The sequence below is a fragment of the Aspergillus ambiguus genome (genome assembly GCF_047715705.1).
Source record: "Aspergillus ambiguus strain CBS 117.58 unplaced genomic scaffold BDV59scaffold_4, whole genome shotgun sequence".
Lineage (NCBI taxonomy): Eukaryota > Fungi > Ascomycota > Eurotiomycetes > Eurotiales > Aspergillaceae > Aspergillus > Aspergillus ambiguus.
The window spans coordinates 200,773-228,571 of NW_027395517.1; the positions used below are offsets into that span (position 1 = coordinate 200,773).

The following is a 27,799-nucleotide window of genomic DNA, read 5'->3' on the forward strand; positions in this document are numbered from 1 at the left end:
AGGCCTCTCAGCTGTCGCTAGATGTGACATCCGAGAGACTCACAGAGGAAACCGCCACAGTGGTGGATAGAAACACCCCCAACATGCTGCCAATGCCATACTCTAAACACTGGTTCACCCCAGACTTTAAAACAGCGAAGCGGGAAGGAATGCACCCAGGGTCCCACGTTGGGGTGATTTATCTGCGAGGACTTTTGTACTTTCTGTTCAGGCTGCTTCAATCATTTGGTTGTGGCTCAATACTCAGCCTGTTTGTTCGATGCGTTGTTTGCCAGCCAACCTGCTTATCACCTGCCACCCCGCTTGGGTTTTGACAGCGCACTCACTTCCCTTATCTTCCTTCTTTCAAAAGATTTCTCATCTGGTATTCCAAATCTTTCTTCTTGCCCTTTCCTGACATTCCTTCAGTACCCAATACGGCTTGCAACCACATCACCTTTTTGTCATCAGGATGGATACCCACGACGTCTCCGATGTTCCAGGCTACTTTAAGTATCTCCAAGCACATAAGCAAAATTTGAAAAACGCGCAGTCCGTCAAGGGACGTCCAGCAAGACTCCAGAAGTCTAGAGATGAAATCTTGATGCAGTTCATGTTTCGACAAATGATGAACACAGAAGCTCCTGCTGATCCGATGCATATCCGATCCTCGTTCCTACCCCCTGCGTACCCCCCATGTGTTACTCCATTCCGCAAGTTGAAGAAGGTCATGATCACAAGCCTATGTCTTGAGACTCATCATCGGGGACGGTATCTCCTTCTGAGAACGGTCACTCCGACAGATACAATGACCGCCGTAATGGCCGTCGTCGAAGATGAAGACGGGAGTGTTCTCATGATACAGCTTTACAACCAAGAGAAGGAGCTATCGGGTGCACAGAGTCTCATAGAGGGTACAGTGCTTGTTGTAAAAGAACCCTATGTAAAAGTAATGGCAGACGGGGACTACGGGATTCGAGTGGACCATCTCTCGGATATCAGGTTTATCCCCGAGTTTGACGACCTAGTTCCCTTATCCTGGAGGAAACGTGTTACGCAGGCTGATGAGAACGCCCTTTTTTGGAAGGAGAAAGGAAACGAGAATTTTTATCAGGGTAATTATAGGTCGGCAATCCAATGGTAAGCCGCAATAGATTGCTGTGCCTAATAGGGATGCTAAGAATAACTTCAGCTACTCAAAGTCCTTGGAGACCAATCCCTCACCCGAATTGTTGGTGATAGCGCAGCTCAACCGTGCCCTTTCACTTTTGAGAAGCCACTGCTTTGATGCAGCATTGAGAGATGTTGAAGATGTCTTGCAAGTATCAGAGCTATCAGAAAAGGCTCTTCTCAGGAAGGGTCAAGCCCTATATCAACTTCGAAGGTTCAAGGAATCATGTGAAACTTTCGCAATACTTACAGAAAAGTATCCAGATAACACTATGGCTGCACATGAGTATGCACGAGCATCTGCTCGGCTTGTGGAGCAGGATAGCGGGAAATACGAGTTCAGAAAGATGATACTGGAAGCCAAGAAGCGTCAGCCCCCGAGACTTGACCGCGGTACCTACATTGGTCCTGTGACTGTCAGGCAAACTCAATCTCATGGGAGAGGACTCTTCACAACACGGGCGGTGAAGGCAGGCGACCTTTTGTTTTGCGAAAAGGCATTTGCTCACGCTTTCCACTGTGAAAATGCCTCGAAAGGCCTCCGTCTGTTACTCAATGTCGACATGAATAAAGCTATAATTGGTACCCAAGGAGAGCTTATTGAATTGGTTGTTCAAAAGCTTTACAAAAATTCATCTTTGCTATCAGGCTTTGTCGATCTCCATCATGGCACATACAAATCAGTGGATCACCTAAAAGGGGATTCTATACCAGTCGTAGATACGTATGTCAGTGTTTCCCTATCTTGATATGAAATCTAATATTGTCCAGTTTCCTCACTGAGAGAATCATTCTCCTGAACGGGTTTGGGTGCCCTCTTCTCTCCCACGAGAATCACATACGCAGCGTGAGAGATGATGGTTCTGCCAAAAAGGCGAATGAACAGTTCAATTCCTGCGGGGTCTGGTCTCTGGCATCATATATTAACCATTCTTGTCTGAGCAATGCTCGTCGTTCTTTCATTGGAGACATGATGATTGTTCGTGCTTCAAGGGACCTGCCTCCCGACACCGAAATTACCTTTTGGTACAAATCACCCACAACCTGTGATCCCAAAGAATTTCCCGTCAACCTACAGCACTGGGGCTTCAACTGCGATTGCATATTATGCCAAGACACACGAAGTCTAGGCAGGGATATTCTTTCTAACCGAAACAGAATTTTGGCCAACCTTCAAAGATTATTCAAAAGACCCAGGATAAATTTGCGAAATATTGAAGACACAATTTCTAGCCTCGAAGAAACATATTGCCGACCAGCTTCTGAAGTCCCTCATCTTGAACTTTATTCGCCATATCTGTCTCTTGCTGCGATCTATGCTTCATCTGGCAAACATGAAAAGGCTGTGAAATTTGGAGTCATGAGCCTAGAGTCACTCGGGTTCGTTATTGAAGGTGTAGATATTCCTCATATATCCGATACTCCATTAGTTGTCCAAAAATGGGGCCTGATGACTGATGCAGTTGTGGGATGCTGGATGATTCTGTGCCGTGCATTTCGAGAGCTTGCACCTCCTTTCGCGTCCCAAGCCGAGGAATATGCCAGAGTCTCCTACAAAATCTGCGTTGGCGAAGATGAGACTTTTGATCAGACATACAGCAGGCTATCAAATCGGGTAGATGGATTTTTGACAACCGCAAAGTAGTCATGCGAGCTCATAACGCGACAACTACATGCTTTTCGACTCATGAGGCGGCAGAAGCGGTGGGCCCCTGGAACATGCCTCAGGATAGTTTGTGGAGAGGCGTTTCCCCCTTCTGTTCTTATTTACGCAGACTTCAAGAAGCAAGTTTTATACAATTGGATTGTACTCGCGTGTCATTTTGCTGGTAGAGCAGATTGGAACTATATAAGTCGAGCGTCAAAATCAGTAACTGGATGATGACTAACAGTACTGGGGGCAGAAGTGGTATTACAAAAGGGCAGTAGACGGTCAAGGGGCAGTTGGGGTGGAAAGGCAGCCGTTTCTGGCCTCAAAAGTGGTTATTTTCTGAGTCAATCCCACAGGTCCTCATATTCTAGGATGACATAGATTTTGGGGTTTCTCTTTGTTTGGGATGGCGACATGTCACTTCTGCGAGAGAGCCTCGAGAAGGTCTCATTTGTAGATCGATCACCGGAAATTCCAGGATTGACGACTAGCATGAGTAGATAGGTCCTTACTTTAAATCCCAGGACGTCACAGGCAAACTATCGCCCAATTCTAAGAAGATAATCATATGGACAGCTACTGATAAATGCCACACATGACGCTATAAAAAGGGGGACTATAATCTACAGGCATCTACCCAGCCTCCTAACAGTTTTTCCGTTCTTACTTGCCAGATAGACACTAGATTGATATCATTACCCAGGGGAGGTATGGGAAACAATCCGGATCATACTATAATAACAAGCAGACACAATTAACAAATTAGATCTAGATGTCAGGATCTCTACTCCGTATAAGCGGTCGTTATTTATCCAGGAAGAAAATTAATTTAGATGAAAAAGAATGGCACCTTCGTGAAAATGCTGTAATGAAGGGCCAGAAATAGATGGTATGCAAAGAGACGGATCAATCCGACAGATGCTGGACTGCCCCAACTCAATAAGAGCTAGCAGTTCCATGCCTTATCAGTGATCCAGTTCATCTCGTCAATAATCAACTAATCCAAAGCCTATTTTGAACCAAGGCCCTACACAACAAGGATATTGCTCTCAAAGCATTCAATCCACCTTCACACACGGGACATCGTACTCGTGAGTGCCGGAGCCCACATCCAGCTTCTTGCCTTGGTTCCCAGGGAGCACGACAGTTGCACGCGTATTGGGCGGAACTTCAGCCACAAGATGGAAATCAAGCCCACCGCACGACTGGTTCCGATTGTCCAGCCACCACTTTGTCGAAGCAATACCATACGGGGTCAATAACTTGGTAGACGCATGCTGGAGGCCACCGCCAGGAACCACTTCGATATTGATTTTCTTCCAGCCAGGTTCAGCAGGGGACAGTCCACCGATAACTGCATGAATCCAGCTCCCAACTGAGCCGACAGCATAATGATTGAACGAGGTCATCTCGCCCGGGTTGACGCTCCCGTTGGGAAGCATGCTATCCCAGCGCTCCCATGTCGTAGTTCCGTTCATCACGACCTGATAAAGCCATGAAGGGACTTCTGTCTGTCGCAGCATCCTATAGAATGCATCAGACTCGCCATACTTTGACAATGTATGGCCTAGGAGGTGGGTTCCCGCAAACCCAGTCCCCACCTTGTAGTCGTTCTTTTTGATGATCTCAGCCAGCCTCCTGGCGGCAGACTGCGCTTGTTCAGCGCTGGGGAACAGATCGAAGTATAGCGGCAGCGCCAGGCCTGTCTGAGTTTCATTGGCCATAGTCCCATTCGATGTGATCCATGCCTTCTGGAATTCCTTCGTGAGCCTCGTGTGCCACTCTGTGTAGTTCGCTGCTTCCTCTTCTTTAGACAGGGAGGAAGAGATGTTGGCTAACATGTCTGTACTATGGAGGAGATACGCATCCGAAACGAGGTATTTATCCGTAGTTGCATCACCTGGGTCATCCGGGGGAGCCTTGGGGTCGAGCCAGTCGGCGAATTGAAACGTCGAACGATCCCACAGGCCAACTTCGTTTCGTATAATGCCCTTGTCAACCCAGTCTTTGGCGCCCCCGTACTGCTCTTCGAGCATGACTTGATCACCAAAGTTTTCGTAAAGCTGCCAAGGAACTGCCACTATGCTGTCTCCCCAGATGGACGTCGGGGTCTCGTCGTCTCCGTGCATGTTGGGAATCACATAAGGCGGGGAGTCTATGAAAGTTAGTCAAGTACCCTGTGAAACTCCTGGATGGAATAGAACACAGACATGAGTGATTTAATTGCTCAGAACGAGCATCTTTCAGCCATCCCCTCAAGAACCCAGCGGTATCGTAGATAAAATTAGCCGTCCGTGAAAACGCATGGATGTCTCCTGTCCATCCCAGTCGTTCATCCCGCTGAGGGCAATCGGTGGGAATGCTCAGGAAGTTGCCTCTCATACTCCAGAGAATATTCTGATGGAGTTTGTTAATGAGCGGATTCGAACATTCAAAGTAACCTGTTTGCTCCATATCTGAATGCACCACCATGGCTGTTACAGAATTTTCGTCGAGAGGCGTGCTATCTGTTGGCCAGCCATCCACTTGCACGTAGCGGAACCCATGGAAGGTAAAAGAAGGCTCCCATTCTTGCACGCCGTTACCCGATAGAGTAAAATGGTCGGTTGCTTTGGCGTCTCGCAAGGGTCTAGTAGCCACTTCTCCATTTTCCATGACTTTCTGGGTCAGCTAGGAAATGCCTGTCAGGGAGCTCTTCAACCTACCTTCAGTATGAACAAACCGGACGGTCTGGCCCTTGGGGCCTTTTAGCCGAATATGCAGCCATCCCACGAGGTTCTGGCCAAAGTCGAGGACTGTCTTTCCGGAGGCACTGGAGAAGACTTTCACGAGTTTATGTTCGGCAACACGTCGCACGGGGGGAGCATCAGGAGCAGCTAATATCTCCTTTGAAAATGACAGCTCGTGAGTGCCCAGCCATCCGGTACTGTTGAAGCCCGCTTGTGACCAGCCTTTCTGCTCCAATCTGGAGTCATATCGCTCTCCATCGTATATCTCAGAGGAGATGATCGGCCCAGTGCTGGACTTCCAAGTATTGTCACTAGGGATATATAGCTTACTTCCGTCTGACTTTGTAACGACGATTAGGGAGAGAAGCCCAAGGGTATCGCCCCAGATATTACGATACCCGCCATTCGATCCGAGACGGCCGGAGTACCAACCTTCGCCCACAGTGACGCCGATTGCATTGGGCCCCTGCTTCAGCAGATCCGTAACGTCGTACGTGTTGTATTCATGCCGGTATTGATATGACTGCCACCCGGGAGCCATGACATGATCTCCGACACGTCGTCCGTTGATGCGGGCTTCATAGAGGCCCAATGCCGTAATGTACAGTCGAGCAGAGACGTACGACTCATCCACGGAGAAATCTTTGCGGAACAGGATAGGACGGTGTGTTGCGTTAACCTCCGTTGGCCGATCAGAGGCGATCACGATGGCTTCTTGCCAATCTTCCGGCGTGAGAAGACCCGGCTCGACGGCGACAGAGTCCGACCACGGGGTGTCGGGGTTGCCGTTGGATCCCAAGGACCGTACACGCACCGTTGCCTCTTCGCCAGACGCTAGTGGAGAACTCGGCCAGGGCACCAGCACTGAGTCGGGTGAATCAAGGTGGAACACATCTGCACTTTGACCGGCGCGTTTGATTTCCAGTTCATACGCACTCTGCTCCCAATCCGAGACGTTGCCCTGGAATCTCCATGAAATCCGGGGCTGTGACTCCCCAATGCCAAGGGCAGTTCGATGATGCTCAAAAGACACTTGGGATATTGATAAAGCCATGATTGATGGCGTGCAGCGATAGTGCCGGTGTCTGTCTCCGGGCCTCACTTATAAATAACACCGTCATGTCGACTGGGAATTAAGCTGTCCCATCTCTCCGCAGATGCCAGGGGCATGTTTCCCCGCATCCCAACAGACTAGAATCGAAATATGCCCCATTGGTTTCAAAGCCGATACGACAACCCTGCAGAATGCATAGGCATGGTAGAATATTAGCCCGAGAAAGGCTAAATTTCCAGAAATGGACTCTGTGCCATGGCGCGATGACATCTGCCTAGAACTGCGGACTGATCTGAGTCGACGCAGGCTTGTAGATCATGCAATTTGTTTCGAGCAGGCAGACTGTCCGTCGGGGTATCTTCGGCCCTCGCCGCGAAGGCCCTGATCGTCCTTGCGGGGTTAATTCGGGACCCCTGCTGCGTGAAGCTGATTGAACATTCGGAGATTCAACACCCCGAAGAGCTTGCATGCATTGCTTTCGGCGAGTTCAGAAAGGCGTCAGGTCTGTCCGTTAGCGTCCGATGGATGGATGTTCGAGGTGTAATTATGGGATATCCGCAGATATGTCACCGGGTATCTAGTATAGTACATATTTCTATTTACAACGTGGAGGATTCAACTCTTTCCAAGATTATGAACATCCCAGTCTGCTCCCAATGAACTTGGATAGCTCCAGTAAAACGCTGCTATCCGTACCCAACCGGTCGAGCAGAATATTGTACCACTGCCAATGCTGGATCTCATGGAGATTTCGGCCAATCAGCGCCTCGTGTACACGATTGGCCTGTGAAGACGCCTCAGCGGAGACGTCGGAGGTCGAGATGTGACTCTCAGTGATGGCACCGTGCTTGCAACGGAGGAATACCCGGGTCTGTCAAGCTCACTAGTCAGCCAGTACTAAAACAGAGCACATAGTAGAATCTCACTGAAGGAGGTAGAGAGGACGGCAACGGCGGCCGCTCTCTTGGGTCATCCTCAATCGGATGCGTGGAGAAGGTGAACTGCGGCGTTTGTGTGTACTTCCAATCCAGGGACTACACCGTTATCGTCAGCATGATTCAACCGCATGGCGAAGGAGACTCACCGTCAATTCATCCAGTCCCTTCTTGATCTCCGGTTCTCCGTATGCAAGAGATTCTCCAACGGCACCCGCAACCCAATTTTCACCCGTATATAGCTCGGGTTCTCCGACATGGGCCCGTTGGGCGCTACGCACAGCATCCGGGCTGATCTGGTACAGACGGGAGAACTCTTCCATCACACTGTCGATTACCCTCTGCATGGAGAAGAGCGCAGAGGCGTCACCAAAGACAGATGACACATTAGCAACGGGAGACCGTACGCTCTCTACACCTTTGGCTTTAATATAGTCCCGTGCAGAAGACCTCAGAAAGAAGCCCAGCCCATTGATATTGGGCGAATCCAGCAGACAGGTCCCATGGTGCAGGGCGCGGTGTCTAGTAAGTTTGAACGCAGATCCCGAGATTTTGCGCGGCTGGCCAGGATCTACTGTCAAGACGATATCGTGGCGATCATTGACGCTGGTGTTGGTTGCACCAACGCGATGCAGTGCTTGCACCACCATTTCCGCGTGCTTGTTTCGGGTGAACGTTGTTCGCGGTGAGATAACACTGTAGTTGAGATTCCCTTCATCATGAAATACAGCACCACCGCCAGACCTCCGACGAACAAACAGGACGTCACTGTCGCTCGGTCTGGTACCATGCGTCACCCGGTCATTGTAGAGCGCCTGGAGATTGGTTTCGAGCCATGGGTTCTGGTTCCGGCCAATGACGACGCAGGGGCGATTTATATACAGGAAGAGAATGCTGGAGTCCGTGGGAGCGTTTTCCAGGAGAAAGTGTTCAATAGACAGGTTGACATAAGGGTCGGTGGAGAGGGATTGGTAGATTTGGTGTTTGGCGGACGGGCGGCTAGCGAGATGAGGGAGGAGATCGGAGGGACAGGAGGAGTAGGATCGGAGGAATGTCAATTGACGACTAGACGAAAGGAAGGAAGTGAAGAGGCGAGAGCCTCGCGGGAGAGAGAGCATTGAGGGAAGAAAGTGGTGGATGAGGTTGAAGAGAGTCGGAGATGCGGCGGAGAAGTTTAAAGTCGCGGAAAGCCGCACTTAGTAAGGATCGTCCTCGAGCAAGATACCGGTAAACATCATGAACATTATGGTTATATGGGAAATATTTACGCAGGAAATTACAAAGAACTATCTAAAATACATGCAAGGACGTCTATTGATACCTCTGATCTATACGGTGGGATGGTGGGGGATATTAAACCTTGGTCGTCTCTATACTATAAGGTCACGTGTACCTAGTATACTCTCCCTTACTACGTACTGCTAACGCGATGTGATTGTCAATTATCCAACTAAATAAGTCTGTCCCACTCCCCCTTAGCCTGACCTACATCAGGCGATTGAGTAGACAAGCTTCTCGCCGCTGATGGGTTGCATATGCCCCTCTGCACTACTAGGATCAGTCACATTCCGCTCACTGACTAGACCTGATAGCAGTGTAAACGCATCAGGCACTATCCGCTCTAAGCCACCGGGCATTCTGCGCACTGGATTAGGCTGGAGCACCGTCTTACCGCTGTCAACCCCTGACCCAAGGAATTCGAAAAACTTCGTCGCAAATTGCCGGGCTTCAGGAGGCGCTTGGAAAACAAAACCTATGGCGAATGTCAGAAGCTGTGCATCTTTCCCGAGATTGAATGCTCTCACCGTCACCATAGTCAATCTCATGTCCAAGGCCTTCCCATACCGTGCCGTAGATAGGCTGTATCTTGAGGGCCGACGTGTCATACTGCCCACCAATGTGACTACGGAAGACGTGATATTTCCCTTGAGACCCGAGAACACTGTGGACCTTCTCGACAGTATCACGTTCAGATATTGTGTCCAGAGCGAAGTGTACACCGGCCCCATTCGTGGCGACTTTCACTTTCTGCGGCCAGTCTGACTCATGGTAGTCGATCAGAATATCATAGCTATATGGCGCCGTACGAAGAAGCTCATGTTTTGCGGGGCTGGCAGTACCGATGAGTCGAAATTTCTTGCCTGAGGCTTGAGCAGCTAGGTGGACGAGCTGGGCAGCAAATAACCCGAGAGATGATGAAGACCCGTAGATTAGGAAGTTCACAATATCGTCCTGCGGCACGAATCCAGGAGAGAAGGGGCTGGGTAGCTTGAGCCGAGCAAATACAGCTTGTGCTGCAGTGAGTCCACACATACTAACTGTGGATGCCTCTTCAAAAGACAGGGTCGCTGGGAGGGTCCAGAGCAGATCATAGGGAGCTGCAACGTACTCAGCAAAAGCACCAGGCCGGTCATTTACCGAGTTGGCTTTAATGTCCGTTCTATTAGCCGGCTAAAGTGCCTTATTTTGTAGAAGGTGGACAAACCTCCTTGAACAAAGCCAGCCACACGAGCACCATCCTTAACCCGCCGGTCAGTGCAGTTCACCAAGTCTTGGTTTCTTCCAACGACCACACCCGCAAAATCGACCCCCAAGACTCGCTCCTGCTGGGCTGCGATTGGTTCAGAAAAGTAAATTTGGTCAACTAGATTTACAGCCACCGCTTGAACACGAACGAGCACTTCACCCGGTCCAGGGATTGGACACGAAATATCGCGAACAGCAGCAGTAGCTGTGGACGGAGTAAGGACGAGGGCCTTCATGTTTCTAACTTGTTCTGGGGTTTGGGATAGGAACTAATGGTTAAACAGACGCTTAGGAATTGTAAATGTTTTGCTTTTGGTTAACGGTTACAGAACAGTGAGATTCCGTCCAGTATTTAAACTCCTCCCATGGCATGACAGCGCATTGGTAAGCCCCTCGAGACCCGTCTGCCATATGCATAACACTTAGCAGGGGTTCTATCATAAAGGCCGAAGTGTCATTGGTTGAGAGGCATGAGGCGTTCGTATTCCTGAACCAAAACAGCTAGTAGGGCATTTTCAATGGGGGCCCGGCCTGTATAACCAAGTGCAAAAGTATCCTGTGAACAAAGCCCCAGTTGATAGGTATTCTGAGGTCTCTTCCCATCCTCAATGCATGTCCTCTCTGGTCAATATCAGACTCTGATCTCCAAAGTGGACGAAAACGGATTCATGTGCAGTCCTACCAGACGTATACGTTTTGTGACGTTGGCTCGTCCGCTGACGCCTGACCCTTCGTGTTCTCGGAATGACCCTGAAGTAGCCAGATAGGATGAGGCTTACTGCATGTCCAAGTCCACGATAGATATGTGGCGGCCAGTGGTGCAGCAAGCCTTTAATCTAACTCTGACCTGGAAAACAATTACGGGGAAAGGGTCTAACGGGCTTGGGGGCTGTGTTGCGGATGGAGCAATGGCGCTTTACGGTGGCTGCACCCCAGATTGGTGGCTGCTTAGTAAAAGAGTCCAAAGCAGACTAATGGGAGAGTTTCTTTGCCCAGAGTGCTCATACCACAATATACTTTCTTGGAGATTTTCTAACGGATGCTGGTTCAAACTAGCGAACAATATGTGATGCATTTATGAAGGATGTTGAATCCTAATCGGGAATACAGCTTGAAAGAAGTATAAATGGACTGTAATACGACAAGTTCAAACTGGATCCTCCGTAACAGACCAGAACACCCGCATGGGCTGTCTGACGCAACAATTCTCTGTTCCATGATCATGGTAACCTCCTAGCATGGCTCACACATTGGGGCAGCAGGGATGTCCTTATTACAGCATAGTCCAGAACAGCACCGAATGAGATCACCGTCACAGGCTATTCCCTTTCCAGAGCATCGCTTCTCAATATGAAATAAGCCAGAAGTATTTGTTGGATGAGGGACGGCAACAACCAGAATGGAAGTAAAGAGGCAAGTGATAAATATAAGGAGCTGCCTACAAAGATAACTTGGTAAATACCCAAATCAATGCATGAAATAGTAAGCGTTAATAGTTTCGAAACTCACATCACGCTGGTGAAAGATGATTAGTATAGAAAGATTGGTAGAGATTGCTGGCTGGCTGGAAATTATAGTCTGAGGTTTATTTGTGGCAATAACAAGTCAGTTCAAGTACGTCCAGTGTCGGAGGAGGCATATAAATATTCAAAAGCACCAGGCAAATTTTACTCTTTGGCCTTTCAGTGCGATTGAATTGAGGAATTTACCAAGGGCTGGTGCACCAGCTGCACGAGGGCAGATCTGAGAAATTCTTAACTCCCGCCAGAACAAGTCGACTCCCACAATAGAACAACCATCGCCTAGCAAACATCAAATAACCATTGGACACGGTTGAGCATGCCATGACGTGTCTCAAACCTCTGCAGCTCGCAGGTTTGGCTCGGCAGACAAAGCTATGGTGATGGATATTTCTTGGTACTGATCGCCATATATCCTAAGGTGAGACGGCGATCATCTGCAAGGCTCCCCCGCGCCCCATCGCCACGAGATCGACAGTCTCATTATAACCTAATTCGGTTGGACCATGCGCCCTCCCACTGAAGCATCTTGAGTCTGCATCAGCGACTGGTCTCCAGAGCACCCTTCCTGGTGTTGCCTGGCTGGTCCCTTTGGGGCCTCCAATGTGAGCCGAGGCTTGTTAGGCTTTGCCATGGCCCGCCAATACCAATAGTTATTAAGGCGTCCAAGTGATTAACTTTTGCTTAAGTAATTGAATTGTATAGACCACTGAAACTATCGACGGACGCATACACAAGTTTACTCGATTTATGTTGGACAATATGTAGATCAGAGAGCGAGGGATTGGGATGCCTAAAGCCTGTATTCACACATAAAGACCTACATATGCTCACTGAATTCGACCTTAACTTATCACTGCAAACAAACCTCAGAGACAATAACGCTGATCTCCATTCTATCAGTAATTATTATCAACACCATGTAAGACTTGAAATTACAAATCCTGACTAGACCACTCACTTTCCTGATAGGCATTGGTCTACTCTTATTACCTTGCTTTTTGCCTCTAGTTCTGTTGTCATCGCAGCCTCGCCGACTGCTGATATGTCACGATCTCTTAAGCATGAGAAGGAGTGCCAGGATAGAGGAGAATATTGTGATGGTGCTGCTATTCGCTGCTGCTCTGGATATTGTTGTGGCGATATCAGTGATCTTGTCCGTTCCTGCAAGCCGTGTTAGAGACTTTGTTGGGGTTTGAAGGTCAACCCTGGAGACATTAGCGCTCTGTATATGTGATTCGTTCTATGTAAGATCACATCGGTCAACAATAAATCTGATGTCCACCTTATATCGACTTTCAATTTTTCAGAATAGTATATTATACCAGACCTTCTCTGAACAGCAAACAACGGAATCAACAATTCCGGTGGTTTTATTGTACTGGCAAGTCATTAAGTAAAGAGCCATGCTTCGGAGATGGCATTGAGTTGCTAGGAACATCTGGTGGCCGTGATGCCAAGCAGTTTTGGGGCGAAAGGTGGTTATGCGATAGTTAGCCTTTCTAGTCCAAGTGGAGAGATCGAGTTTGATGGCTATCGATAATCGAACTTGAAAACTGGCTGAACAACCCTCAACCCACGCTTCAGGCTAATCCTACTAGGAGACTCATGCACATATTCCACCAAAAAAAAAAATGAAGGCTGAGTCAGGCAAAGCTGGACGTAATACCACTGCATGCCAAGTGGTGCAAGGTGCACTGCCTTGTCTGTGAAATATGAGATATAGTACCTTGGGATTTGACCGGTTACCTCGATGTCCAATAGCGTCTTGGTCCTCCCTACTGGTTGGTGATCTACCCCCCGTCTCTGTCTTTTCCGCTCATGATTTTCCTATCTCGGTTCCTGGGCGGATTCTGCTTGTACACAGACGACATTCCAAGGCCGACATCTGGGCGGCCTTACGTTGGATGCCAACTTCCTACCCTAAGGTATTTCCAGGTAGTATCGATAAATGAACATATAAATACCCTTCTCTGGCACCAGACTTTGGACCAGAACTCGACTTACCATTGAAAACGAAACTTCCACTTTCTGATACCATCATTTACCTCACTATCGTCAGCACAATGTATGCCTCTGAAAGATGGATCTGTTGCCAAAATCTTCTGCATGTATATGCTTACTCTTTCTATAGGCAGTTCTCCACGGTTGTTACTTTCCTCCTGACATCTTGTGCTCTTGTGGCTGCCGTCCCTGAGCCCGCCGATGCTCCAGCCACAGTGAATGGTCTCAATCCTCGTGACATTTTCAAGATTGAGAAGCGATGCCAGGGCAACGGCCAGTATTGTGACGGTGCAGCCATTCGCTGCTGCGATGATCATTGTTGCACTGACCGCCACGGTGGCATCCGATACTGTGAGCCGTGCTAGATGGCTCAATCATCGCCCTGGGCGGATGCTTATGTGGGCGGGGGATCATGGGCAGTTCTATAGGGAAGATCCAGGCCGAGGCGGTCACACTCCAGGGGTTATAGCTTGCAATATCTTTGTACTTATTTGAATCTGTTCTGCGGTATGTTTGTATTCAGGATTCAACATCCGGTACGAATAGAAAATTGCTCTCTGCACAATTTGTCTTACTTAAAGCTTGGTTGACTGGGACATGATCAGCGGCCGCGATGCCGTATATGACACGCGGCGGGTCATTAACTCGGATTTCCCCTATCTGCCGAATGGAGAACACACAAGTAGGTTGGTCTAAGAAAACTCAGCGAACTGGATAAGCTAGTCAGGTGAACCATGTGGGACGATCGGGATCGGATGCGAGTCATGGTATGTCTTCAGCTTTGGTCGGTAGAGTTTGGCGGCGATATGAGGATTTATCCTTCTGTCAGATACAATTTGGACATTGCTTCTGCTTGGATCTGGGTTTCTTCCTCCAGGATCCTCACCGAAGAAAATGAAGCCGTAGTCGGGGCACCAACGTGATAAGAGAAACTGACTGTAGTCCCCCTCGGGCCAATCAGACGGGCGATCGGGAGCCACCCGTCCGATCTCCGGGCGCTAAACCTGAACGGGGAAGAGTTCGGGCTTGACGGCCTCAGGCTCGCTACGCGGCAATTCCTCCTGATGATCCACCACGGCATCTTCTTCTCTTGTTCCATCTGCGTCTTCTCTTCTGCCTCGTCTTCCCCCCTCCTCGAACCCCCTTGCTTGGTCGATTCACTGTGGTGTGTTGTACGAGTCTTCTTCCCCTTGACCGTTTCTCTCCTGTCGGAATTCACCCTTCCAAACAAAACATCCCCTTCAATTGACTCATCCCACCATGTCGACGTGGGGCGATTATTTCCGGGTCACCACGTATGTTTACGCCGTCTACCTGCTCCCTAAAGAGCGATCCTGGACTAACAAGTCCTCTCTCGCAGTTACGGTGAATCCCACTGCCGCTCTGTCGGCTGCATCGTCGATGGCGTCCCCCCCGGCATGGAACTCACCGAGGAAGATATCCAACCGCAGATGACCCGTCGTCGCCCCGGTCAGAGCGCCCTGACCACCCCTCGCAATGAGAAAGATCGCGTGGAGATCCAGTCCGGTACGGAATTCGGCGTGACCCTGGGTACTCCGATTGGCATGATGGTCCGCAACGAGGACCAGCGGCCCAAGGACTACGGCGGTAGCACGATGGACCTCTACCCCCGTCCCAGCCATGCCGACTACACCTATCTTGAGAAATACGGAGTCAAGGCCAGCAGCGGTGGTGGCCGCAGCAGTGCCCGGGAGACCATCGGTGAGAACCCTCCTCCCTCCTCTCCACCAGCAGAGAGAAAACCACCCGGGCAACACACCGCTAATCTCCTGCACCAGGCCGTGTGGCCGCCGGAGCCATCGCGGAAAAGTACCTGCGTCTCGCGCACGGCGTCGAAATTGTCGCCTTCGTCTCCTCCGTCGGTAATGAGCACCTCTTCCCCCCGACGCCCGAACACCCCACGGCCTCGACCAACCCGGCCTTCCTCAACCTCATCGAGAAGATCGACCGCCCCACCGTCGATTCCTTCAACCCCATCCGCTGTCCGGAGACCGATGCCGCTGCGCGCATGACCAAGGTGATCGAGCAGTTCCGCGATAACCACGACAGCATCGGCGGTACCGTCACCTGCGTGATCCGCAATGTGCCCGTCGGCCTGGGCGAGCCCTGCTTCGACAAGCTGGAGGCCAAGCTCGCCCACGCCATGCTGAGCATCCCCGCCACCAAGGGCTTCGAGATCGGCTCCGGCTTCGGCGGCTGCGAGGTGCCGGGCTCCATCCACAACGACCCCTTCGTCGCCTCCGAGGTCGAGGTCCGCAACGGCGCCGCCGGCTCCTCCACCACCCAGCGTCTCACCACCAAGACCAACAACTCGGGCGGCATCCAGGGCGGCATCTCCAACGGCGCCAGCATCTACTTCCGCGTCGCCTTCAAGCCTCCCGCCACCATCGGCCAGGCCCAGACCACCTCCTCGTACAGCTTCGAGGAGGGCGTCCTCGAGGCCAAGGGCCGCCACGACCCTTGCGTCGTGCCCCGCGCCGTCCCCATCGTCGAGACCATGTCCGCCCTCACCATCATGGACGCCCTCATGGCCCAGTATGCCCGTGAGAGCGCCAAGAACCTCCTCCCGCCGTTGCCCAAAACCCTCCCCACGCGTCCCGCCACGAACGGGAGTGCGTAACGGCCTTTTGTCTTCTTTTCGGATTTAGATACTCTTTTTTCGGATTTTCGGTAGACTTTATGATTTGCTAGAGTTATGCGCTTGATGAGTTTCATGTCCTCGTGTTCCAAAAGTGGTTCCTGTCATAGCATTATATCAATGTCATTGAGAATTACCCATGCATCGTCTTTCTTCATACTTTAAAGATACGTCAAAGTCATTTCATTCAAGATACTAACACAAACCGAGAACTGCGTATTTGAACAGATAGGGATATCATCTTCTGCCTACACCAAGAAACGAACGGAGCATCATACTCAAAAAGCAGACCGCCTGAAGACGCTAATAAAAACAGAACCCCCAAGAAAGAACACATCATTCGTCATGTCGCGCATCACTGTTACTCCGACTGACAGACTTCTCCGACAGCCCATCCATATCCCCAGCCGTAGCATTGACGACGCGCAACTTCTCCCTCGGCACCGTGAAAGTGACCTGCACCCGCCGGCCTTCCGCCGCCCCCTCAACATCCCAGTCATGCTCGTCCTCGTCTGACGGCAGAAGCCCGTCCAGTGTGAAATCGTCCCGTGTGGAGGCAGAGAGTGGTGATTCCCACGAGCCGGTATCCCGCGAGCTGCGATGTCCGGCAGCGCCCCAGTCCCTCGCACCCTGCTTGCGGCGGAAGAGCTCAGCGGAGGCACTGACGGACCGACGAGGCAGGAACTTGGAGCTCTGGTCTGACCCGGACGCAGACCCCTTGGGGGATCCAAGGACGGTACTGCGACGGTCAATGCCCGAGGACACGGCGCCAGCGTCAACCGGGGGCCGTCGTCGAGTGACGGAGAGCACGCGGCGGACGCTTCCCATCCACTCGGAGGCCCTTGGTCGGGGTAGTGTGAGGGGTCTGGAAAAGACCTCCAGCGGGGTCGGAGACGATGGTTCGGGCCCGTCGTGGAGGAGATGGTCCGCCTCAGCTTGTCGCTGGGAGAGGGTGGTCTGCGCGGTCGAGTACGAATCCGACGAGTATCGTTTCTCCTGGAGCAGCGTGACACTGTCCGGCCTGCTTCGCGGCTCCTTGCTATGGGTAGAGGCAGAGCCGGCTTTCTCCGGGGATTCACGGCCGCTGCTGGGCAGGCTCGAGGGCTGGCCTAGCGCGCCACGGGATTGGCGGGCTGATTGGGATGAATTCGACGAGTCCGACAGATTAGAAGACGTGCGGTTTTCTTTATCCGTGGAGGAATGCCTGTCTGCGGTTATCCCGAGGCCGGTAGCGAATACGGCTGCGATGCCTGGTGCAGTGGGATACCGATCACCTCCGGTATAGACCCCCCGAGGGGAAAACGCCGCAGAGTCACGGAAGGGATCGTTCAGGTCTTGCACCTCCGCTCCTGCATATTGGTCCTCGTCCTCGTCGCGTTCGTCGATAGGGTGGATGTCGCCCGTTGCGTCACTCCGTTTGTATTCATGGAATGAGCCGGGGGGGCGATACACTCTTGGATTGATGCCTGAACGACTTCCTTTGGTCGGACTTGGAGCATCTATCAACAGACGTGTTCTTTCAGCCATGGAATCGCCGGCCTGTCTCCAATTAGGCGGCAAGGATCTGTATCCGCGGTTGTTGTTCTGCCACGGGTAATCGCTGTTTGTGCCAGCTTCGGTCACTTGAGGCCGGCGGATACTACTGGCCATGAAAGGTTCGTCCTGGCCCCAGAAATGGTCTCGCTCCGCACTAAGGGCCATTTGTCGGATCTGCTTGTTTCGTGCCCGGCGTACTCGGCGTCTCCGGCAGTAGTACCAGATAAAGAACGCGCCTCCAGCAACGGCCGGCACACCCAGTCCGATACCAGCGCCGAGCCCTGCTTTTCTCGCGGTAGAGGAGCCGGAGGCTGTTGTGGAATCGGCAGATTCAGCCGTCCCTTGGTTGGAGACAGCCGCGGGATTGGTATAAGATGATGCCCAGCGCCCAGACGTGACGTTATACAGGTACACCTGCGAGTTGGACTGCGTGCCAACGGTGGCACGTTTGGAACTCTGCGGTGATATCCGGTACCCTCCAGAGACCATCATCACGCCACCGGGGAGCATTGTCGCGCCATGTCCATAGATTCCAGTGCCGTCCGCGATCCCAGAATCCTCCATGGACGGGACATGCCAAGTCCACTCGCCATAGCCCGCATAATCCGCCCCGAGCTCCAGAATCGCCAGTTGAGGCTCAGCCGGAACGGAGGTATTTCCCACCCAGCCCCCAAACACAACAACGCTGTTTCCATCCGGCGATAGGACCGCGGTGTGTCCCGACCTGGGCTCGACCCGAGCCGTATCTCGCACGGCGAGCTCAGTGCTCTCGATCGCTCGAGCGGCACTCACAGAGACGATGCTCCAACTGTTCTGCGGAACAGAAAACACCGCCAGCTGGGACATGTTGAGGAACGCGGTCCGCGTGTGGCCCCCAACCAGCAAGAAATCCTGCTGTTGCAGGAGGTCCCCACTGGAAGTTCGCGCATACGTCGCCTCCAGTGGGACAACCGCGAAGCCAGCTTCAGGGATAGGCGGGGCGCGATTCCCCGTGGTCGATGTCTGGTACGATCGGTCGTCAGTGGCCCCAGGGGGCTCCAGGAGGATCATGGATTGAGAGTAATTGGCTGCAGCCGTCCAGGGTGATCCTCCGGGGCTCTTGTCTGGGCACATGCCGCCGAAGACGAACACCGAACTCTCTGTCGTGTTGGACGGGGCGTATGCGAACCCTGCCGAGAGGAAATTTGGGCCATGAAGGGCGTCGTTGGAGGCCTCGGTGATGTCAAACTTCTCCCACGTTCCGTTGCCGGTGGAGCTGGCCGTGTCCGGCGTAAACTGCCATAGCTGGCCGCCGGCGCTGTGACAGTCCCCCGCGTAGACTTTAACGATACCATGCGAATCAATGACCGGGGCGAAGGCGGAGGTCTGATGGTTGGAGGAGAATGGCGCCTCGCCCAGCAAGAGCGTATACTCCGGGTCTTTGGGGTCAACGTTTCCGGAGACGTTCACGGACAGGAACTCAATCGCGCCGGAGCGCGAATCGCTGGGCCGCAGTAGGTAGGCGGTTGGACTATCGTTCTCAGGAGGATATAGTAGGTGAGATGGGGTGTATGGAACCGAGGCGAGGACGGGGCCGACGAGAAACAGCAGGAGGAGGAGCATCGAGGCCTGGACGCCGACGGCGCCGGACAGGCTGTGCTTCCGGTGTCGACGGTCGTCCATGAGTGAAATGCGTATTCGCATCTGGGGTTCTGAGAGAGGTCGAATGCAGCGTAGGGCGATGGGGATTGTGATGCATCTAGATCGATCGTCGAGTTTAGCTCGTTCACCACGATGCAGGGAAGTAGCGTCCGGTGGAGAGCGCTGGCAACATGGAGACAACGGTCTCGAGGAACATAAACACTGTCGTGGGTAAATGTGCAGCTGGGTGACTCAAAGCGACCATGGATCTCGAAGATGCAAGTCGACAGCGTTGAAGGGAGTCAGAAACAGACGGGCGAAATAGAGGGGCATGGATGTAAACAGCCAGGCAGCATCCCCAACCACCACCGATCGGCAGCGAATCTAGATCTCGGGAGTAGGACAATCGACGATGGAATTGATTTCCATATCGTCCCGCACAGAGTCGAGTCGGCGCAGCTTGCCATGGTGATTCGCCGAGGCAGGAGATGGAGGCGATGCTGGCGTAAACACGGGTGGTTGCGCTGGCAACTGAGGGTGCATAACCATGGATCACAGTGGACCATAACGCAAGAAGAATAATACATTCACAAGAAGAAATAAATAATCAATCTGTCAGTAATGGAGAATTGTCCGCCGGATGGATCTGAAATTCTAGTTTGGATGCTGTATAGAGTTGGCACATTCTTCGCGATAAGTTTATCGTGGCGAGTGGAGCCTCTGAGACAGATCATCACGTTAGTAGAAGTCAGAGATCACCGTACTCTATACGCAGTACACTCTACGCGGGACACCGTACGATCATCTCAAGTATTGTCCATTCACATGCTTCTCCGGTTTCGCTGACCGGCATCATCAAATATCATCACCACTATAAACGCCAAACTAGCTCGTGGCAACATTGGGCTGACATCGCGGATCTCCCAATCCGACCAGATGCCGTAGTTCGAGTATAAGATGACTACTATAGTCAGTTGGGTTACACCACGGTCGGGCTGATGTCCTCGTCCATCCGGGTATCAGGTCCGGGATATCCTGTCATATCGTCTGGTCTTCTGATCGCTCGCGACAGGGAGGGCTCGTTTAGGGGGTGCCGCGACGAGCTGGATGGCACCGTCGCGGTCTACATAAAGTAGTACGGCACAGGAGGCTAGATGACCTCCGTGCAAGGGATTCCGGAAGCGTTCGGGAACAAGCGGTTTGCCGCCGGGAGCAGCAGCGTATCACAGCCGTCGACGGTCCTGAATCCCACTGCATCAAGCAGATGCAGGAGGCGACTGGCTCGTCAGAACTTTCTCGGACGGACAATCCCATCATGGGCACTGTTGGTGCTGCAACTTCGCTTTCGCCTCCCGGATCCCCAGGGACTCCCCCAGTTGGCGCTTGGACCCCAGCGGACATTCATATTGGGGGCTGGTATCGAGAGCTGTGTGCGTCCGCCTCTCAGAACGCCAGGATTCGAACCTCCAAGCGACAGGGTGCGAGCGGAACTCGTATCCTTCTGGCCTCTGATTGGAGCGCCGGGCAGGGGTCGGCTTGGAGATGACAGGAGAGAATGACAAGGGAGTCCGCGGGAGAAGGACGGTCGGTTCGTCGGGGACTGGATGAGGTCTGAATCATGGGCGCGAGCGAGGAGAGGCACTCGGGCAGGAAGGAGAAGGGGTCATGCTGTGACTGGTGGCTATCCCATCTCCCACCGCCCAACGTGGGAGGCGTCCTAGCGTCTGCGATCCTGAAGCAGATCGAATACTCTTCTGACATGGCACCGACTCCGACCTGTCACTGGAAGAACGATCCAAAATTTCAGGAGAACGGTCAATGATTCGAACTCCCCACCCGCACGGCCACTCCAGAAAGCTTGGTTCATAAACCAGAAGCCAATGACCGCGTCCTCCTCGGGGCTAGCGAGGCTGCAAGATCCTCGATTTGGCGATTAATTACATAGCGTATTGGGACGGTATCCCGACGCTGTCCCCTGTCGCCTCCTCATGTAATGTTTTGCTGGAAGCCCCATCGTCCGTACAAACGTGAAACCGGCGTCATCTCCAGAGCGGGTCGTGCAGGTAGTTGTCCTGTGCGCCGCCTCCCGCTGTCGTCGGTCGATGGTGCCCCCGCATGCCATAGGCTAGGGACGGGATAGATTGACGTGGAGGGATGCCGTGTCGAGACTGGGGTCGGAGACTAAGTCCTTAGTACATACGGAGGACGGTCGACGATGGCCGTGCGTGGGATGATGAGGTGACTGGGGTTTGACGACGAAGCCCGCGGACATCCAGCATCCCACATTTACCCGGAGACGGTCCATACCGGCTGACCCGGGTCGACGGGATCTGTGGTCTAGATAAGAGTGGTAGGAGGACGATTCTGCATGCACCGGCGCCTCGTCAGAGTCTCCAGATTGAGGTGGTAGGGTGAAGCGACCAAACGATCAGCTCTTGGGCCTCAATGACGTAGCCGGCGGAGAGGCCAAGACGCTGACCCAAACCAGCCTTTGCGGAAGCGCATGCACGGACGGGAATTGGAGCTGGTCGTTCCTTTGAGTCTTTCTCTCTGATCCATGCCATAGGGTACCGTAGGATACCATAGGCTGGGGAATATCCCCGTCGGTCAGTCTCGTCCGTCATATCCAGGGAAACGGGGGGCACCACGCTGATTCAAGGACAGCATTGGGAATTATCAATTGCATGCGCATCAACCCAGCGAGGCGGGCGATTCGATGGGACGGGAAGAGGGCAGCTCCTCGACCCGCGGCCTTGTTTCTGCGAAACCTGGGATTGAATCCATCATCCATCGCGAGACCTCCTACCCCATACAATGACCATTGCCTTCCGACCCAGTCAGCGGCTGGCGGCGGAAACCCTGGTCGTTCCCGTCGAAAGACTTTCCCCCCTTAGTTCGTATTACGGGTGGAATGATTGACATGGACATCCAGCATTAGAATTTCTCCGACGTGATGTTGATCAGCCGGGCTAGAGAACAACACAGACCGCTAAGGAATGCATTCGATTGGCGGTTGGGCCAAAATGAAGTGGTTAGTGGCTTGAGGGAGAATTCACGATGTTTCTAGAGACGTTTGGAGAGGGTTGAGTGAGGGTCTGCGTTCTATGGAAATTTCTGGTTACGCATGAGGATCAACGGTAGAGGCTGGCTAGAATGGGCGAGAATTGGAACCCGCCAAGTGGACTAATGAGGAAGGAGATTTGGATTTTTCTTTTCCTTTTTTTTTTTTCTTTTCTTTTCTTTTATTTTTTATTATTTCCCATTTTACCCTTTGAATGATGGACCCACGGAACATCCCAGATCCAAGATACAGGCCGGTGTCAGGGATTTTGACGTTGCTGAGCGATCCCGGACAGACACCCGCGGGAGGTCTTGCGATGCCGGAGAAGGCAAGACATCAGCAGGTGCCATGTACCCAGGGAGGGAGGAGGAGGGCACCTAGATTGCATAAGTCAGTCAGATTATTATGGACTGGTTATTTTCTAACAATTGAAATGACCGGAGTCTCTGGAGAATTCTATCGACCGACATAATTCAGTAGAATCCCAACCACAGCCAAGATTGCCGGCGGTCGGCCGAGTGAATACGTGACCATACAACTACAATACCTCGATTTTACCCAGGTGCCCTCTACCAGTCAGGTACCTCGACTAGCTAGAGACTACCTAGGGAGATACTTATGGGTAATCCTAGAAGATAGAGGATAATACCTAGGGATAGAACTATAAGAATGCTTATTATAATCCTATAGAGTAAAACAAATACAATCAATGTAGGTCCGGCAGAATACCTCTAGCGCCCCGTAATAATACCATACCAGACCGTCCCCTCCATCCGTCCCAGAAAACCACCATCGTCATCCATCTTTTCCCATCATCATCCATACTACTTCCCTTCTTCTTCTTCTTCTTCTTCTCTCTCTTCCCTTTCTCCTCTCTCCACCTCTCGCCTCCATCCTCCCCCATTTCTCATATCCCCCTTTCTTTAGATTTCTTTTTTTTCTCCTTTCGTCTTTACTCCTTTTTAATTCTTCTTCTATCCATACCCTCCCGTACATCTCTCGTCCTTTCTCGGTGCCCCTATACTCTCCTCCCTCGTATATAGGTACCACTCACCCTTTCTCCAAGACACTCCTTTTACTCCCTCTCCGTCGTCTACGCTTCGAGGCCTTCTCGGGAGCCTTCTTCGCCCGGATCATCCACCCCTCCCGCCTCAGCCGTCTCATCCGTCTCCGGTTCAAGCGCTCCCCCCACCCTTGCATCCATCCGGAACAATCTCGGGCTGCATCCCTGGTGCCGTAGCAGGTCTATCGCCCCGGGTCTTTCCCTCGTCATCGCCTCGTCGCGATCCGTTATCCCTCCGACCTGCATGGCGGTCATTGCTGGCTCCCGCCTCGAGTAATGCTGCCCGACTCGTACATCCTGGCCGAGCTTTTCGTCAGCTCCCGCTAAATTATATCGGTGCACCGTTCGAGTATAGAAAGACGACGCCTGGGATTCCGCTGAACTCGAAACCCCCGAATCCATCCCTCCATCGACCAAGCGATCGCGACCGACGGAAAGAGGGGTTCACAAGAGGAGGATGCTCCGTGGCCACTCGGAACATATCAGACGATGAAAATGACGGATCGGCCTTCCTCGGTATCGGGCCCGGAGGAAACCATCAACTACGTGGGTCGAAATGGCCAACTCCCAGGAGGATCCCCTCGACCGGCCGCCGGTGAGACGCCGGAGGTCGATGTCCCCAAGCCGCCAACCGCCAAACTGCCGCTACCCGGCGGCGGCGATCCGCCCGATGGTCAACCCGCCCTACGCCCTTCATACGCCCACCTCTATCACTCCTCCGGCGCCTCGAGGTCGCCATCCACTCGGACATCGTCGAGTTCACTCCAGGCCCTGAACGAAGATACGGTCGTCGATGCCCGGTCGGATAATGGCGGCTTCGTCCGCCCCTCTCTCCCCCGCCGAACCTCCCAGTTGGGACAATCCGAACCCCAGTCGGCCTCCGACTATCCCGTATATCCCGATCAGTCCTACGCTGTCCTTCAATCCCAGATACACCCGACCTACCAACCCCCCTACCTCCGCACCCGAAGCTCCTACCCCTCACGGACCGAGTCCCTCTCCCGCATCGGCTCCGCGCGAGCGTCTCGAACTGTCGGCAACACCCCCGTGTCCAGCCCGGGCCTGTTCTCCTTCCGCAGTCCTCGCTCCACTCCCTTCGCTTCCGACGACGAAGGTGCCACCAGCTCTCCATACCTACACCCCACCCATCTTCAACCTCCAAAAGAGTATGTTCCATGCTCCCCAAGACTGGAAGAACGACCGCTAACGACAGGTGTAGAACGCATACGGCCGAAGTTGATCGAGACACCGTGACCGGTAACAAGGTTATCAATCAGTACGAGATCCTCGAAGAACTCGGTCGCGGCGAGCATGGAAAAGTGAAGCTCGGTCGGCACGTCGGGACCCGTCAAAAGGTCGCCATCAAGATTGTGCAACGCTACTCCAAACGACGTCGTCTCGGGAAGCTGGGCAATCCGGAAGACAAAGTGAAGAAAGAAGTGGCCATCTTGAAGAAAGCGCGGCACCCCAACGTCGTCAGTCTCCTGGAAGTCATCGACGACCCCAACCGCCAAAAGGTCTACATTGTTCTCGAGTATATTGAGAATGGGGAGATCATCTGGCGCCGCCGGGGCTTACGGGAGATCGTGCACGTCGACAAGCGTCGGCTGGAGCGCGAAAAGGCCGGCATTGCCGATTCGCCCTCCTTCATGGAGGAAAGCCAACAATACATCCGGACGGCCCAGCATCTGCGTCGACAGCGGGAAAAAGCACGCGAACGCCGCCAAGCTCAGGCGGCCTTTTTCCAGCAGGGTCCCATTCCCGCCTGGAGTTTGGAGCACGGAGCGGAATCGGATGACGAGCTGGGGCCCGAACTGACCGGGTCGCGGACGCCCAGCCGCTCCATGCAAAGTCAGGACGATCTCCAGGCCTCGCCAAGCCATTCCTTCATCTCAACCCACGATTCCGCTCTAGCGGCCGTCGAGGGGAGCATGTACGGCCCCTATGTAGATTATCCTTTTGAACGGCGATTCAGCACCGCATCGAGCAGCTACGGCTATGCTCCCTCGGAGCCCGAATGGTTGCCTGACGATGATGACATGTCTTACGTCCCTTGTTTGACCTTCAACGAAGCCCGCAACGCTTTTCGCGACTCTCTGCTGGGTCTGGAATACCTCCATTACCAAGGCATCATTCACCGCGACATCAAACCCGCCAATCTGCTCGTGACTAGCAATCATCGCGTGAAGATCTCGGATTTCGGAGTCTCCTATTTGGGGCGGCCCATCAGGGACGAGGATGAAGAGCAGATCGGCGAGACCGATGCGTCCGAACTGGACGACGCACGTGAGTTGTCTAAGACGGTCGGCACCCCCGCATTCTATGCCCCGGAACTGTGCTATACCGGAGAGGATTTCGTGGATACATTGGGTTCAGTCCCGCGGATTACTGGTGCTATAGACGTGTGGTCCCTGGGGGTCACCCTCTACGGGATGATCTTTGGACGGTTGCCTTTCGTCTCCGACGACGAATACAGCATGTTCCAGACCATTGTGAAGAAAGAAGTGTTCATTCCCCGAAAGCGCTTGGCGCCGGTGGAGGAAGATCCCGATACCGTCAGCCAATGGCCACGCTACGTCGACAGTGGAAAGCGAAGAGAAGACGAACTAGCTTACGAGGAAATCGACGATGAGCTGTACGATTTGCTCAAGCGGCTATTGACGAAGGACCCCATCAAGCGGATTACGGTGAAGGAGATCAAGCATCATCCCTGGGTCCTGCACGGGCTGCCGAACCCAAGGACTTGGATTGAGGAAACTGATCCAGGCTACCAGAGCAAAGGCAAGCGGATTGAAGTGTCGAATGAGGAAGTGACGTCGGCTGTCAGCAAGGTTCCCTTCATCCAACGCGTTCGGTCGAATGTGGCGAAGTGGTCCAACTACTTCACCGGGCGCTCCAAGGACAAGGACGGCCGAAAACGTACGCCTAGCGCAACTCCGTCGGTGGATTCTTCGTCGACATCGAGCAGCAATGCATTTGGCAAGTATCTGTGGGACACCACGCGTCGAGCCAGTCTCCGAGGCGATGAAGATTTCTCGCGCCCGTCGAGACTGACCAGAGACGGGGAGCATCCGCTCTCGCAGAGCGTCACCGCCAGTCCCATCGGGAGAGACGACCAGACATCATACTTCGACGCTCCACTCGACCTCGATGCGCTACATGACCGGACCCCTCGACCCGCGCCTCCGGACCGTGCCACGTCGACGCTGTCGACCGCGGAGTCTGCCAAGACCGTCAAACCATCCGACCCCAACGTCACCCCTTCCCAACCTCGTGGTGCGCCCGGGCCGAAGTCCCGGATTGAACCTTCAGGCACGACCAACGTGAGTGGGCTGTTCGGCGGCGCTAGCCGCCGACTTGCCAGGGGGCTACACACAGGGGAAAGGCGCTCGGACCGATCAGTGTCCGAATCGGCCTCGGTGGACGGGGACAGTCACTCTGAGCCCAGTCTGGCATTGACGGTAGCCTCTGTGGTGGGACAGCATTCTAACGTACTGTCGGAGGAACACTCGTCCCGCGTGCAGAACTCGCTCTCGGTTCCTCCAGGTCACCGACGCAATCGGTCCCACCTATCGGATACCGCCTCCGCGGAACCCTTCCATCTCACCAGAGAAGCGCTCCTCCGGCAGAGAAGAAATGATATCGACCCCTCTGCCAGCAGTGCTCCGCGCAGGGGGAGTGAACCCAGCTCCAAGGAACACGTGAACGAAAGTGCCCTGGCGGACACCCCTGTAGGGGGACTGACGACTTCCCCGCCGTCAGCGGCCACCATCTCTTCCTCTTCGGTCGACGACTACACCAGCGGCATGTCTCAAAGCACTTCCCATCCGAGCATTCCGTCTGTCATCTCCGGGGCATCATCGCTCTCGGCGGAAGGAGGCCTCGGCAAGGATAAGGAGTGCGATGCCGCCGGGCAAGTTCCATCGATTCTCCGCACGGCGGAGACGGTCAAGGCGCAGCAAATGAACCCATCTCGTCTCCCGGAGGATGATGAAGTGCGGTATTATTGTGACGACGAAGAGGACGACTCCGAAGACGAAGGGTTGGTCATTGGCAAGAAGAAGCCCACTCCACAGAAGCCCGTCCTGCACCGCAGCCAGAGTTCAAAGTCCTGAGTGTGTCACGGCTGTTTATTCCATTGGTGACGTCGCATACCAGTCACTCTGGATGGGGACCGCAAAAAGTCTGATCCTATGTGAATACTCCTGTTTCATTACCTTGCATCTGGTGGACGTATGGCCCCTGTTCTCCTCCATTTTCGGAGTAACGTTTTTTTTTTTTTTTTTTTTTTT

General features: G+C 53.0%; 9 protein-coding genes across 9 annotated transcripts; 4 read left to right on the plus strand and 5 right to left on the minus strand.

The window, feature by feature from the left end:
* Positions 1 to 339: 339 nt before the first annotated feature.
* On the plus strand, positions 340 to 3,010 carry BDV59DRAFT_107183 (TPR domain protein). The gene is made up of 3 exons (XM_073686546.1): positions 340 to 1,119; positions 1,172 to 1,873; positions 1,921 to 3,010. Exons 1-3 carry the CDS (start codon positions 452 to 454, stop codon positions 2,792 to 2,794), a joined length of 2,244 nt encoding a protein of 747 aa, XP_073551230.1. The 5' UTR covers positions 340 to 451; the 3' UTR covers positions 2,795 to 3,010.
* Positions 3,011 to 3,858: 848 nt separating this feature from the next.
* On the minus strand, positions 3,859 to 6,583 carry BDV59DRAFT_198844 (bacterial alpha-L-rhamnosidase-domain-containing protein; the record flags this gene model as incomplete). Its single annotated transcript, XM_073693234.1, has 3 exons — positions 3,859 to 4,955; positions 5,011 to 5,457; positions 5,506 to 6,583. 3 exons carry the CDS (start codon positions 6,581 to 6,583, stop codon positions 3,859 to 3,861), a joined length of 2,622 nt encoding a protein of 873 aa, XP_073551231.1.
* Positions 6,584 to 7,133: 550 nt separating this feature from the next.
* BDV59DRAFT_107194 (putative lipoate--protein ligase) lies at positions 7,134 to 8,667 on the minus strand. Its single transcript, XM_073686547.1, has 3 exons — positions 7,668 to 8,667; positions 7,510 to 7,617; positions 7,134 to 7,454 (listed from the first exon to the last, which is right to left on the minus strand). Exons 1-3 carry the CDS (start codon positions 8,634 to 8,636, stop codon positions 7,215 to 7,217), a joined length of 1,317 nt encoding a protein of 438 aa, XP_073551232.1. The 5' UTR covers positions 8,637 to 8,667; the 3' UTR covers positions 7,134 to 7,214.
* A 341-nt stretch (positions 8,668 to 9,008) lies between these two features.
* BDV59DRAFT_198846 (zinc-binding alcohol dehydrogenase family protein) lies at positions 9,009 to 10,280 on the minus strand (the record flags this gene model as incomplete). The annotated part of the gene is made up of 3 exons (XM_073693235.1): positions 9,009 to 9,271; positions 9,324 to 9,944; positions 10,004 to 10,280. 3 exons carry the CDS (start codon positions 10,278 to 10,280, stop codon positions 9,009 to 9,011), a joined length of 1,161 nt encoding a protein of 386 aa, XP_073551233.1.
* Positions 10,281 to 13,365: 3,085 nt separating this feature from the next.
* BDV59DRAFT_170735 (uncharacterized protein) lies at positions 13,366 to 13,922 on the minus strand. Its single transcript, XM_073688458.1, has 3 exons — positions 13,688 to 13,922; positions 13,572 to 13,612; positions 13,366 to 13,487 (listed from the first exon to the last, which is right to left on the minus strand). The coding sequence occupies exons 1-3, from the start codon at positions 13,883 to 13,885 to the stop codon at positions 13,463 to 13,465; spliced, it is 264 nt and encodes an 87-aa protein (XP_073551234.1). The 5' UTR covers positions 13,886 to 13,922; the 3' UTR covers positions 13,366 to 13,462.
* Positions 13,923 to 14,136: 214 nt separating this feature from the next.
* Positions 14,137 to 14,573, plus strand: BDV59DRAFT_170736 (uncharacterized protein). The gene has a single exon (XM_073688459.1). The coding sequence runs from the start codon at positions 14,303 to 14,305 to the stop codon at positions 14,489 to 14,491; it is 189 nt and encodes a 62-aa protein (XP_073551235.1). The 5' UTR covers positions 14,137 to 14,302; the 3' UTR covers positions 14,492 to 14,573.
* Positions 14,574 to 14,664: 91 nt separating this feature from the next.
* On the plus strand, positions 14,665 to 16,388 carry BDV59DRAFT_107230 (bifunctional chorismate synthase/riboflavin reductase [NAD(P)H] ARO2). The gene is made up of 3 exons (XM_073686548.1): positions 14,665 to 14,863; positions 14,929 to 15,290; positions 15,368 to 16,388. Exons 1-3 carry the CDS (start codon positions 14,829 to 14,831, stop codon positions 16,207 to 16,209), a joined length of 1,239 nt encoding a protein of 412 aa, XP_073551236.1. The 5' UTR covers positions 14,665 to 14,828; the 3' UTR covers positions 16,210 to 16,388.
* Position 16,389: 1 nt separating this feature from the next.
* On the minus strand, positions 16,390 to 19,553 carry BDV59DRAFT_107231 (uncharacterized protein). Its single transcript, XM_073686549.1, has one exon. It carries the CDS (start codon positions 19,444 to 19,446, stop codon positions 16,564 to 16,566), a length of 2,883 nt encoding a protein of 960 aa, XP_073551237.1. The 5' UTR covers positions 19,447 to 19,553; the 3' UTR covers positions 16,390 to 16,563.
* A 4,449-nt stretch (positions 19,554 to 24,002) lies between these two features.
* BDV59DRAFT_198849 (putative serine/threonine protein kinase) lies at positions 24,003 to 27,622 on the plus strand (the record flags this gene model as incomplete). The annotated part of the gene is made up of 2 exons (XM_073693236.1): positions 24,003 to 24,673; positions 24,727 to 27,622. The coding sequence occupies 2 exons, from the start codon at positions 24,003 to 24,005 to the stop codon at positions 27,620 to 27,622; spliced, it is 3,567 nt and encodes a 1,188-aa protein (XP_073551238.1).
* Positions 27,623 to 27,799: the final 177 nt, after the last annotated feature.